Source organism: Muntiacus reevesi, chromosome 8 (genome assembly GCF_963930625.1).
Source record: "Muntiacus reevesi chromosome 8, mMunRee1.1, whole genome shotgun sequence".
NCBI classification, from domain to species: Eukaryota; Metazoa; Chordata; class Mammalia; order Artiodactyla; family Cervidae; genus Muntiacus; species Muntiacus reevesi.
Genome location: NC_089256.1, coordinates 36106436 through 36120487, shown reverse-complemented (window position 1 = coordinate 36120487; position 14052 = coordinate 36106436). Strand labels below are relative to the sequence as shown.

Below are 14052 nucleotides of genomic sequence, written 5' to 3'. Positions count from 1 at the left end.
TGAGCAGGCTCAGCTCGCCACAGCTCGAGAAAAGCCTGAACCGCAGCGAAGACCCGGCACAGCTGATAAATTCAAGAAAAAAAAGAATGAGTGCAGACAGGGCAGGATTCTCCTCCCACGTGAAGTCTCCCAGCAGCACCAGGAGGTTAAGGGATCGTGCTTGTGGCCTCCTCAGTGGCGAGGTGTACAAGCCTGGCTAACCCGCCGAGGCCAGCAGGGCAGTCTCAGGGGACACAGCTGGTCCCCCGAGGAGCGGGACTCACCGAGGGCGTGGCTGCAGCTCCGGCAGGACTCCGTCAGGCTGACGATGATCTGCTGCAGGTCGGCTCTGGGGGGAGTGGGCGAAGGATTGGGGTTTTTCCAGCCATTGCATTTACAAGATTCCTCTGCCTAAAAAGCGAATAAAGAGAGAAACAAAATTATATACTAGACACCAAGGAACTGAATGTTTTATGCATAAGTAACACACACCAGTCACAGGATTGCAACCTCCCCACTCCTGACTTAATAATGTTCTCTGTATTAGCAGGAAACAAAAGCAGAAAAGAGGCAAAGGGGGTGTGTGACTCAGGCATGTTGTTTTTGTCGTTGCTTTTACGGTTTCTGTTTCTTTTCTGCTGATCCTGCCTCACAAAGAGGAGACTGTGCCCTCCGCTCTGGTACCACAGCCCCAGGGAGCATCCACGGGGTCCATCCATCAAGCTTTCCGAAAGGAAAAGCCAGATTCCTGAGGCCCCTGCAACACGTGCGGTTCCAGGGCCCATGGCACTGACTGGGTCAGCAACCCCGGGGCCACCAGAGGACGCCCTCGCCGGCCCCTCCCACTCCCCCGCCTGCCCCTCCCACTCCCCCTACGGCTCCTCCCACTCCCTCCCCGGCTCCTCCCACTCCCCCCCCCACCCCCGCAGACCCCTGCCGGCTCCTCCCACACACTCGCGGGCTCCTCCCAGTCCCTCATAGGCTCCCAGCCATACAAGTGGAGATGGTTCTTCGTGGAGGCCACGAGTTCTCCCTCCAAGAAATATCCCAGGTTTCCCACACCAGAGCACTTTTTGGTAACGCTTGACAGCATCTTTCTTAACTTTCCCCACTTAATCTTCACATTTCCCCACCTTCTTAGAAAACAGCAAACATGCTCAAGTGCTTCTGTTATGACCTGGGGTTATAAAGCAGAGGACAAGAGTGGAAAGGTATCGATTATTCCCAATTATTCTACCGAGTACCACTCTGGGTCTTCACGGGTCATAAGGTGTGGAGGGAAACGTGGAAAGCTTGCACTGAATGATTCCAACCTTTACTCCCTTCACTGACTCTATCCTTCACCACATCAGTTCAGTTCAGTAGCTCAGTCGTGTCCCACTCTGCGACTCCATGAATCGCAGAACGCCAGGCCTCCCTGTGCATCACCAACTCCCGGAGTTTACTCAAACTCATGTCCATCGAGTCGGTGATGCCATTCAGCCATCTCATGCTCTGTTGTCCCCTTCTCCTCCTGCCCCCAGTCCCTCCCAGCATCAGGGTCTTTTCAAATGAGTCAACTCTTCAAATCAGGTGGCCAAAGTATTGGAGTTTCAGCTTCATCATCATTCCTTCCAGTGAACACCCAGGACTGACCTCCTTTAGGATGGACTGGTTGGATCTTCTTGCAGTCCAAGGGACTCTCAAGAGTCTTCTCCAACACCACAGTTCAAAAGCATCAACTTTTCAGCGCTGAGCTTTCTTCACAGTCCAACTCTCACATTCATACATGACCACTGGAAAAACCATAGCTTTGACTAGATGGACTTTTGTTGGCAAAGTAATGTCTCTGCTTTTTAATATGCTATCTAGGTTGGTCATAACTTTCCTTCCAAGGAGCAAGCGTCTTTTAATTTCATGGCTGCAGTCACCATCTGCAGTGATTTTGGAGCCCAAAAAACTAAAGTCTGACACTGTTTCCACTGTTTCCCCATCTATTTGCCATGAAGTGATGGGACTGGATGCCATGATCTTAGTTTTCTGAATGTTGAGCTTTAAGCCAAATTTTTCACTCTCCTCTTTCACTTTCATCAAGAGGCTTTTTAGTTCCTCTTCACTTTCTGTCGTAAGGGTGGTATCATCTGCATATCTGAGGTTACTGATATTTCTCCCAGAAATCTTCATTCCAGCTTGTGCTTCCTCCAGCCCAGCATTTCTCATGATGTACTCTGCATATAAGTTAAATAACCAGGGTGACAATATACAGCTTTGACGTACTCCTTTTCCTATTTGGAACCAGTCTTGTTCCATGTCCAGTTCTAACTGTTGCTTCCTGACCTGCATATAGGTTTCTCAAGAGGCAGGTCAGGTGGTCTGGTATGCCCATCTCTTTCAGAATTTTCCACAGTTTATTGTGATCCACACAATCGAAGGCTTTGGCGTAGTCAATAAAGCAGAAATAGATGTTTTTCTCGAACTCTCTTGCTTTTTCGATGATCCAGTGGATATTGGCAATTTGATCTCTGGTTCCTCTGCCTTTTCTAAAACCAGCTAGAACATCTGGAAGTTCTCGGTTCACATATTGCTGAAGCCCGGCTTGGAGAATTTTGAGCATTACTTTACTAGTGTGAGAGATGAGTGCAATTGTGCGGTACTTTGAGCATTCTTTGGGATTGCCTTTCTTTGGGATTGGAATGAAAACTGACCTTTTCCAGTCCTGTGGCCACTGCTGAATTCTCCAAATTTGCTGGCATATTGAGTGCAGCACTTTCACAGGATCATCTTTCAGGATTTGAATTAGATCAACTGGAATTCCATCACATCCACTAGCTTTGTTCGTAGTGATGCTTTCTAAGGCCCACTTGACTTCACATTTCAGGATGTCTGGCTCTAGATGAGTGATCACACCATTGTGATTATCTGGGTCATGAAGATCTTTTTTCTCCAATTCTTCTGTGTATTCTTGCCACCTCTTCTTAATACCTTCTGCTTCTGTTAGGTCCATATCATTTCTGTCCTTTATCGAACCCATCTTTGCCTGAAATGTTCCCTTGATTTCTCTAATTTTCTTGAAGAGATCTCTACTCTTTCCATTCTGCTGCTTTCCTCTATTTCTTTGCATTGATCGCTGAGGAAGGCTTTCTTATCTCTCCTGGCTATTCTTTGGAACTCTGCATCCAAATGGGAATATCTTTCCTTTTCTCCTTTGCTTTTCACTTCTCTTCTTCTCACAGCTATTTGTAAGGCCGCCTCAGACAACCATTTTGCCTTTTTGCATTTCTTTTCCATGGGGATGGTCTTGATCCCTGTCTCCTGTACAATGTCACGAACCTCCGTCCATAGTTAATCAGGCTCTCTGTCTATCAGATCTAGTCCATGAGAAGATACCCCTCCGCCAAGGTAAGGAGCAGCGGCTACGCTTTGCTGGAGCAGCCGTGAAGAGATACCCCACGTCCAAGGTAAGAAAAACCCAAGTAAGACGGTAGGTGTTGCCAGAGGGCATCAGAGGGCAGACACACTAAAACCATAATCACATAAAACTAGCCAATCTGATCACAGCACCACAGTCCTGTCTAACTCAATGAAACTAAGCCATGCCATGTGGGGCCACCCAAGACAGTTGGGTCATGGTGGAGAGTTCTGACAGAATGTGGTCCACTGGAGAAGGGAATGGCAAACCACTTCAGTATTCTTGCCTTGAGAACCCCGTGAACAGTATGAGAAGGCAAAATGATAGGACTCTGAAAGAGGAACTCCCCGGTCAGTAGGTGCCCAATATGCTAATGGATCAATGGAGAAATAACTCCAGAAAGAATGAAGAGATGGAGCCAAGGCAAAAACAATACCCAGTTATGGATGTGACTGGGGATAGAAGCAAGGTCCGATGCTGTAAAGAGCAATATTGCATAGGAACCTGGAATGTTAGGTCCATGAATCAAGGCAAATTGGAAGTGGTCAAACAGAAGATGGTAAGAGTCGACATTCTTATGTCGACATTCTAGGAATCAGCGAACTAAAATGAACTGGAATGGGTGAATTTAACTCAGATGACCATTATATCTACTACTGTGGGCAGGAATCCCTTAGAAGAAATGGAGTAGCCGTCATAGTCAAAAAAAGAGTCCGAAATGCAGTACTTAGATACAATCTCAAAAACGACAGAATGATCTCTGTTCATTTCCAAGGCAAACCATTCAATATCACGGTAATCCAAGCCTATGCCCCAACCAGTAATGCTGAAGAAGCTGAAGTTGAACGGCTCTATGAAGACCTACAAGACCTTTTAGAACTAACACCCAAAAAAGATGTCCTTTTCATTATAGGGGACTGGAATGCAAAAGTAGGAAGTCAAGAAACACCTGGAGTAACAGGCAAATTTAGCCTTGGAGTACGGAATGAAGCAGGGCAAAGGCTAATAGAGTTTTGCCAAGAGAACACACTGGTCATAGCAAACACCCTCTTCCAACAACACAAGAGAAGACTCTACACATGGACATCACCAGATGGTTAACACCGAAATCAGATTGATTATACTCTTTTCAGCCAAAGATGAAGAAGCTCTATACAGTCAGCAAAAACAAGACCAGGAGCTGACTGTGACTCAGATCATGAACTCCTTATTGCCAAATTCAGACTGAAATTGAAGAAAGTGGGGAAAACCACTAGACCATTCAGGTATGACCTAAATCAAATCCTGGACACTACTGGCCTTTAAATAAACTGCAATATTTTTATGCTTGGGCTTTGTGTTAGATCTTTTGTCCCCTCAGATGTCATTTCTCCCTGGTTTGGATCTCCCAGCCCCCCCAGCCCCTGATGTACCAGATGGCTGAAGTTAACAGAAGTCTGAAAATTTCAGAACGACTGCTGCCTTGACCTCACACGGGAAATTCTCCCAAGATAGGAATAGTTCCTGAAGTGTATCCATGTAAAGGAGATTAAGAAAAGAAAGAATAAATAACTGGCAAGGCAGGGAGGGTCAAGATGCAAGAAGAAAAACCTGCTTTTGATGGTAAGCCCTTCCCCGTGAGCACGTGGAACCTGGCAATCCCCACCTTACTGCTCCTCACAGTGAGGATGGGGAGGAAGGACCTTCCACCAGCGACCCCAACAGAGCAGCCCCCAGTGCCTAGCTCCAGGGACCCTCTTTGGTCTGGCCAGGCACCAGGCAGGGCCTACTGCTACCCACAGTCTCTGATACTAAGCTAAACTGGGCCCTGAAATTCTCTGAGGCAAGTCATCTGCCTCTGAAAGACAAAGTCTCCAAGGCCATGTTCCTGAGGTGATGCTCATGAGAGTCTGCACCCCAGAAAGCACCCCACAATCTCGAGGGCTGGGGCAGACCACCCCCTACACCCACCCCTCTTATCCTCGTGGTAGGCCATCTGTACCCACCTTTAGCTGTTCTGAGCAGTTGGTCTGATTCAGCTGACCTTTCCAAAAAAGGCCTTTGGCTAAAGAAAAACAAGTGATGGCAAAAGCAGCCAATGAAGGAGAGCGTGCCAAACCTAAAAGGAGAAAACAGTGGTGGCCAGAAACAGGGAGTCTGGAGAACTACATCCTAAGTCAAGGACTCACGATAGGCGCCAAAAGTCTACTCCCTGCCGGCTACGTTTGCTGGGTATGGAAGGAGCCAAGGAGACCCTGCTGGTCCGGGGGAGAGCGGTCGTGGGGGGCGCTGGGGGCGGCAGACAGGCAGAGCAGGTGAGCACAGCGCACAGGCTGTCAGAGAGGGTGGTGCTGGGAGAGAAAGACTGACAGCGGGTCAGGAAGGTCTGGGAACAGAGAAGCCAAACGCAGTTTTAACCGGGACACCTTTAGAGAGACGGGGACATTCAAGCAAAGGTTTGACAATGAAGGTCGCTGGCAGAAGAACAGCCCAGGCAGAGGGAGCAACCTGTGCAAAGGCAAGGGTGGGCCTGGTTTGCTCAACAGAGCGCAGCAGCCAGGGCGGGCGGAGCTCAGGGCAGAAAGGGGAGCACTGCAGTGGGGACCCCACAGAGAAGGCCTCCTGAGAACGGTAACATGTCAGCCCAGTTACCTGTCTTCCCCTCCTCTCAAGGAGGATCCTCCGGGCTTCAAACAGGAATGGAGACAGAACACAAGAGCTTGAGGCAGGGTGTCTGCAAACATTTTCTTTCTCTTTCACTCTTTCCTTTAGTCATTAGGGTCAACCATCCCCACTCTCTTTTTTTCCCTTAAACAGCAATCATGGGGGTGGGGGGGAGAGAATCCACCCACTTTCCTGTCATTAATCTGTATCAGTAAATCGTCTTACTTCCTTCTGCTTCTAACTTCCAGTCCAGGATAATGATGCTCCTATCACACAGGGAAGCACATTAACTACAAATACGACCCAGCACTTATAAATCGCTGATATCTGGATAGAAAGGAAGGCCCACCAAGAGACCGCAGGATGCTCCCTGAACTGTCCTAAAGGTGCCAAGCTGCCTAGTCAAGGGTTTCGTGACTTAGCAAGGACAAGGGCTTATGTTGGGTGTGGGGTCAAGTGGATAATAACCGGAGTTCAGTCTATCCTCAGTCTGCCTCCGTGACCTCTGCAGCTTTTGACAGACATGATGGATTTTGCATCTGGTCACGGAAGCAACCACAGACGCCATCTGCTTCATGGGCAGGCTGGCCCCAGGAAGGAAGTACCTGTGGCAAGAGCTCCGTGTGGACCACAATTAAACCCACTGAAGGCCGCATCTGTCACTCCAAACGCTCAGAGAGACTCTGACCTAGGTAGGCATGAGGTTCCTCGTTACAGGGACGTGGGGAGGCTGGCCAGCAGGCCTGATCAACCCTGTTCGCTCCACGGCTACGAGGACAGCCATTACCCGGACAAGACAGAACCTCCTGCGGCAAAAGTCTGAGCCCACAGGTAAGAAAGCCCGTGGCCGTGCCTGAGGTGCGGCCTCCCCGCAGCTCTTCCCACGGCACGCAGACGGCACGCAGACGGCACAGCTCGCGAGATGGCTACGGGAGGGCTCCCTGCGTTTCGAGGCCGGGGGGTGACGTGCACAGGGAGGAGAGGGGAAAGGAAACAAGCCCCGAGCCTTTCCTGCTCCTCACGCCCCGTGTACTCACTTTTCAAACCTTGAGCACCCTCTGCGTGTCCCTCACATCACAAGCCTGGATGCTGAGACACCAGAACCCTCTCTTCACGGGAGATGAAGACGCAGCCCAGTGGCGCTCGGCTTTGGAGGCCCTGGAGTCACTGGAGAACTTCCTCAAAAAAGTAAAGCGGAGTCTGGGAGCGCGGGCAGCACCAGAGGGAGGCAGGCATCCGTCTTTTCTAAGCAAGTGATTAAATTCTCCCAGACAACCCGGTAGAAGGAGAGTGGATCTTCGCGCAGCAAAGTCCCAGGACCGGGATCTTCCTTCAGGATTTGCTTCCTCCAAGCCTAGAGGTATGCAGAAGGCAGGGGTGGAGACGGTGGGGAGGGCGGGGGAAGGCAGGACTGCTCTCCGCAGCAGAGGCTGGCAGGAACCTGGGGAAGGCAGAGCGCGTCCGTGAGGACTCCACCGCTTCCCCCGCAGCCCCTGACCAGCCGACAGCAGCGACGGGACAAGAATGTGTTTGCCAGCAAAGCGTTTCATTCTGGGCTGAGGTTGGCAGATAGGCGGCAGGGGACAGCACACAGTATCAAAGCTCTGTTCAGGAGGGTGGGCCTGGAGTGATGCAAAGGCAATTTCAAATCTTAGCTTCAGCATCTGCGAACTGTATGAACCTGGGGTAAATCCCTTAACCTTCCTAATCTATGAAAGGAGCACAAAATATTCATCCCACAAGACTGTTAGAGGCACTAAGGAATGAAGGTGGGTAGGCGCTGAATGGATGGAAGTGGTAATGAAGACGCTGGTAACATGGTAGGAGAGCCCTGTTAGGTGAAAGATTAGCTGAGACCAGAGCTCTGTAAATCATGACCAACTATGACAGTTAACACTTTAAAGCAAGGACCTAAAGAGGATGCAACCAACGAAAGTAGCTTGAAGATACTGGTCCCGATCACTGTGGAATCACAGAACTTAGTGAACAAAAGATTGGTCAGCTTACAACCGAAAAGTGTCACTCCTCACATACATGATCCAGCAATCCCACTGCTGGGCATGAATCTGGAGAAAACTAATTTAAAAGATACGTGCAAACTAACACAACATTGTAAAGCAATTATCCTCTAATTAAAAAAAAAAAGTTATTCCTAACTTGAAGTCACTTGCTCGCTCAATATTAAACAACAAAAAAGATATATGCATCCCAACATTCATTGCAACACGATTTACAATAGCCAAGACATGGAAGCAATTTAAATGTCCATGAACAGAGGAATGGATAAAAAAGATATGGTACATGTGCACAATAAAAACTGGAAGGGCCAAAGCTGGAGCTGGAGCTCCAATACTTTGGCCACCTGATGCTAAGAGCCGACTCACTGGAAAAGACCCTGATGCTGGGAAGGATTGAGGGCAGGAAGAGAAGGGGAAGACAGAGGATGAGACAGTTGGATGGCATCACTGACTCAATGGACATGAGCTTAAGTAAACTCTGGGAGATGGTGAAGGACAGGGAGGCCTGGCGTGCTGCAGTCCATGGGGCCGCAAAGAGTTGAACACGACTGAGTGACAGAACAAAAACAAGCATACACGATGGAATATTACTCAGCCATAAAAAAGAAAGAAATAATACCATTTACAACAACATAGATAGACCTAGAGACTGTCATACTGAGTGAAGTAAGTCAGAGACAGAAGGATAAATATATCACTTATATGTGGAATCTAAAAAAAAAGGTACGAATGAACTTATTTACAAAAGAGAAATAGAGTTACATATGTAGACAACAAACTTACCTTCACCAGCGGGGGAAGGGAGGAGAGACGGATAAACTAGGAGCTTGGGATTGACATCCACACACGCTACATATAAAACAGTAACTAATGAGCACCTACTGCATAGCACAGGGATCTCTACTCAACACCCTCTAATGACTGTATGGGGAAAGGATCTTCCAAATGTGTGAAGATATATATATATATGTAACTGATTCACTTTGCTCACACCTAAAACAATATAATTTATCAACTAGAGTTCAATTTTTTAATGGATTAAAAAAAATAAGGCTAAATATTTGTTCTGACAAGGAACCTGTCTAGGTCCTAGTGAATGGTAGCAAAGACAAACTCACCAAATAATACGGACCATAATTTGATATATGTTTGTTAAATGCATAAGCAATTTCAAATGTAGGAATGCAGATATACAGAGGAACTAGAAAGAGACACACTTTCTAGTGTGTGTGTGGGGGGGTGAAAGTTGGGAGGAGAAGGGACATTCCCTTTGTATTCTATATTCTTCTCTGGAGTTCATATTCATGGGTTGATTGCTAATTTTCTTTAACATTGATTCCTCTGAAGGAAAAAACATAATTCCAGAGAGGTTCCAACAACAGTAACAGAGGCTCAGTACACACAGGGAGGGTGGAAACCACAGCCTTATCATAAACCACATGTAAGAATTCCAGGATCCAACACCCTTGTCCCTGTGGCACTGCTTATAAGCCCCCTCCCCTCACTAAGGTTCAAGCCAAGACAGGAACAAGCTTCCAGTTCTTGGAGAAAAGGATACGGATTTTCAGAGATAAAAATCTTAACCTCATGATTGCAACAGACTTAGAGTCCAGAAGTTAAAGTCGATGCCTCTTCTTGTCTTAATATGACAGAAGACTGCTGTGTTCTTGGGGGCCTGAGAAGTGGGTAGGTCATGAACCTCACATCAGGGAGAGTCCTCCCAAGACCCTTGCATTCCCCTTACTCAGTAAAAGACGACTACATCCCCCACATTGAAGCCACTTGTGACAGAAGAACTTGATAAATTGCACAACAAGAAACTCCGATGATTTAGAAAGTAGCTGAATAAAGGACTTTTCTTTCAAAAGTGGCTAACCCTGCTTCCTCCACTGAGTCTTGGGAACCCAGTAGCTTTTACAAAGTAGGTTTTTGTTTCCTTTGTTCAGAAGGACTGAGACTTCTCCCAAATAAACAGAAAAATTCCATGAAAACTAAGAGAAGGGTGGAGGAAGGGTGAGAAGGGAGCACAGAGAAACCCTGAAGTGGGAAAGCTGCGTCAGCACGCGCAGGGCTCCAGGCCGCCCGTCCGCCCCGGGCAAGGCCGAGGTGAGCCGCACGGTCGGAAATGCTCTGAATTCAGAGACAGTGTCAAAGGTGGGGGAAGGATGCTAAACTATCTACTCAGGAATTCTTTTCTACTGATTCATGTTATAATGATATTTTGGAATATTAGGTAAAACATTAAAACTAATGAAAGTGTTTTCTTTCAATTTTTTATGTACTGAATACTTGTCCCCCAAAGTTTATGACCACCCAGAACCTCACAAAGGGACCTTGTCTGGACCCAGGATTACTTAAGGATCTTGAGACAAAATTAACCTAGTTTAGACTGGGCCTTAAAACCAATAAGTGGTATTTTTGTAAGAGAAAGAAGAGGGAGATCCGGACACCAAGTCACTCACGCAGATGGAAGATGCCCTGTGGAGACAAAGCCAGAGACTGGAGAGGAGAACCTATAAAATCAAGAGGGAACTTCCCCTGTGGTTCAGGGGTTAACAACCCACCCTGTCGATCCCTGGTCCTGGCCAAGGCTGCCAGGAGCCATCAGATGCTAGGAAGACCCAGAAAGGATTCATCCCAGATCCTTCAGAGCCCTGCCCTGCTGACACCTTGATTTCAGACCTCTGGCCTCCAAAATTGAATTAAAGGAATAAATTCCTGACAATGTTTGTGATCATTTTTTATGGCATTCCAAGAAAATTAATGCAAGTGGCATAAAATAGATAAAAACCTGCTGTGTAACACAGGGAGCTCCACTCGATCATCTGTAATGACCTACGATGGGAAAAGACTCTAAGACAGAGTGGATATGTGTACACGCATAACTGATTGACTTTGCTGGACGCCTGAAGCTAACACGACACTGTCAATCAACTGTAACAGAACGTTTAAGAACACAGGTGGCTGTCAGGAAACCCTACATGTGTACAAATATCACAGGACACGCTGAACCCTAAGTGCATCGTATTTTTGTGGACCATTCTTTTTTTTAAAGTCTTTTGAATTGATTGCAATATTGCTTCTGTTTCATGTTTTGGTTTTTTGGCCATGAGGCATGTGGGATCTTAGCTTCCTGACCAGGGATCAAACCCCCCACCTTCTGCATCGTATTTTTAACATGTGCAGGACCTATGGCCCAGTTTACGAGAGAGGATGTACTAAGTCCTGAGAAAACACTCAGCATCACCCCTGATGCCAGTAGCGCATTTTCTGCCAAGCACCCCAAGCTGCTGCTACCTGCCCTCCGCCTTAGCCTCCCTATCTCCCTTCCAGATGTTCCGGCTGCCACTGTTCTCTGAGATAAGAGGGCTCCCTTCAAAACACCTTAATTAGACCAGACGGCTGCTGGCTCAGGGGAACTCCCAAGGGGGTTGGCCTTGCAGCTTCAACAAGAGTATCAGCTGCAGGACAACCTTGCAGGGAGTGACTGCCAAGCCAATTACTGTGGCAGCTACAAACTGGGCGTGGGGGGGTGGGGAGCTCATTCCCCAGGAGTCGTCTCTGCAGAGCAGCAGCGCCAAGAGAGAAAAGGCCGCCTCAGTGCTGCTGACAAGCCCATGGCATAAAAATGGTCTCTGCCCCAGCAGGATCCAGGGTGAGAGGTCAGAGGATGCAGAAGCCAGGACAGAAGGAAGCAAAACTGGATAAACAAGTAACCATGACCCAGATGGCAGGCAGACAGGGAGCAGGGTGCTCCGGGCCTGAAGAGTCCTGGTTGGCACCCAGAGGAGCCACAGTGGAAGCGCCAGGCCCTCCAGCAGAACGCTCGCTGTCAGGCTTAAAATGCCGGAGAGTTGTGCTTGCCGGAGAAGTTAAACCAGTGACAGGGAATGTCCCACAGCGAAAACATACAGACAGGATTAGGGAGTAAAATTGAGTCCAACATTACAGCACGGGCTAAAACAGGCAGTTGCACACACATTCCCACCTCACCCTGTGTGAGAAAGGGATTCACTGCTCCCACTACTCAGAAGAGAAGGCAGAAGCTCTAGACGTTAAGACACCTCCCTGAGTTTGTTCGGTCTACCCTGCAGAAGCACCGAGTGTGTTCAGGCCCTGTGGCTGTGCGCGCCTGTGTGTCTGTCTGATTTGCTACCTCTCTGTTCCAGGCTGGACAAAAGCAAAATGTTCAAAGTTTAAGAATGAAAACAACAATGGGATACAACTTCTCCCCCGTGAGAATGACTGCAATCAAAAGAGCAGGTAATACATCTGGTCATGAAGGCACACGAGTCCTCAGGCACTGTTGAAGGGGCCTGTTAATATGGAGTAGCTGCTTTGGAAAACAACTCAGCAGTTTCATAAAAAGTTAAACTAACAGAAAACCCCCAAATAAACCCTCACATAGGTGGTCAAATGATTCTCGACAAGGGGGCCAAGACCATTCAATGGGAAAAGGGCAACCTTTTTGACAAATGGAAAAACTGAATATTCACATGCAAAAGAATGAAGTTGTTGAACTCTTACATCATATAGAAAAACTAACCTCAAATGGATTAAAGACCTAAAACCTAGATGAAACTCTTAACAGAAAACATAAGGGAAAAGCTTCTTGACATTAGATTTGTCCATGATTTCTTGGATAGGACACCAAAAGCATAGACAGCAACAACAACAACACGACTTAATCAAAATGTAAAATTACTGTGCATGAAAAGAACACAGAGTGAAAAGTAGTCAAATCCTAGAGACAAGGGGAGGTTGCCAGGAATTGAGTAACTGAAGCCATGGGAAGCTGCTGTTCAATGAGAACAGAGTTTCCATTTGCAGGATGAAGTACAGTAAAGAGATGATGATGGTTGTACAACAGGGTGAATTTCTCAACACTGCTGAATTTAAAAATGGTTAAGATGGTAAATTTTATGTGATGTGTATTCTACCACAACTTTAAAAAAAGTCATTTTCAGTAACATTATTCATATTAACCAAAAAGTGAAAAGAACCCAAAGTCCATCAACCGGTGAATTCATAAAATGTGGCATACCCACTGGAATATGACAGGGCAGAAAACAGTGACGTGATGATGCAAGCTACCACAGGAGGAGCTGCAAAACATGATGCAAGGAGCCAGGCACCAAAAACTCACATATCATACATTTCAGTTACATAAATGTCCAGAAAAGGCAAATGCATAGAGGTGGAAAGTTGACTAGGCTTCCCTGGTGGCTCATCGGTAAAGCAACTGCCTGCAATTCAGGAGACCTGAGTTCAGTCCCTGGGTTGGCAAGATCCACTGGAGGAGGCATGGCAACCCACTCCAGTATTCGCACCCGGAGCATCCCACGGACAGAGGAGCCCGGGGGCTGCAGTCCATGGTGTCGCACAGTCGGACACGCCTGAGAGCAGCAGCAGAGAGGCAACAGCAGTCTGGGCGGGAGGTGCACACAAGGCCCTTTCTGCGGAAATGGAAACCTGGACTTGGGTGATGACTATACTACTCAGACAGTTTCCCAAAATGATTGAATTGCACACTTAGAGCCAGAGGAATTCATGCCATGCGAATTATACCTCAGTAAAACTGTCGTTTAAAAGGGCAAGAATTTGCTATTAAATTCTATCTATTCAAATATGGGTCTTCTACAGTGTGTCCCAAAATTGAAGCTTATTTTCTCAAATACAAATGGAAGAAGCTTAATAAGCTACATTAAAAACCATCATCATAATAAAACACCAGCCCCAGGGTGCGGGTGTGGGGGTCTCCACCGCTGTCCTTTCTGATCAAGGAAAAAGCAAAAGAAGTCAGAGCATCTAGGTGACCACGCCTGTTGGAATCTACCCCAGCAAAGGAGAAATAACAAGCGACAGAAATAAGCCGTTAAGTAGGCTGCCCTGGTTTCACAATTAGTGGAAAGGCTGAAACAATTAAAACGTGCTAATAATAAAGCCCTCTTGCTGGCATTCCTCTCACTCACGGACACCTTTGACCTGCTGCCCTGCAGCTTTCTGGCTTGTTTGCAAATTCAT

General features: G+C 47.3%; 1 protein-coding gene across 4 annotated transcripts in view; it reads right to left on the bottom strand.

The window, feature by feature from the left end:
- Window positions 1-14052, bottom strand: part of KAT2B (lysine acetyltransferase 2B) — a 95399-nt gene that overhangs the window by 67409 nt on the left and 13938 nt on the right. For all 4 annotated transcript variants that reach the window (XM_065943594.1, XM_065943591.1, XM_065943593.1 and 1 more), the window contains exon 2: window positions 264-390. In XM_065943594.1, coding sequence (XP_065799666.1) covers window positions 264-390 — 127 coding nt within the window. The remainder of the gene's footprint in view (window positions 1-263; window positions 391-14052) is intronic.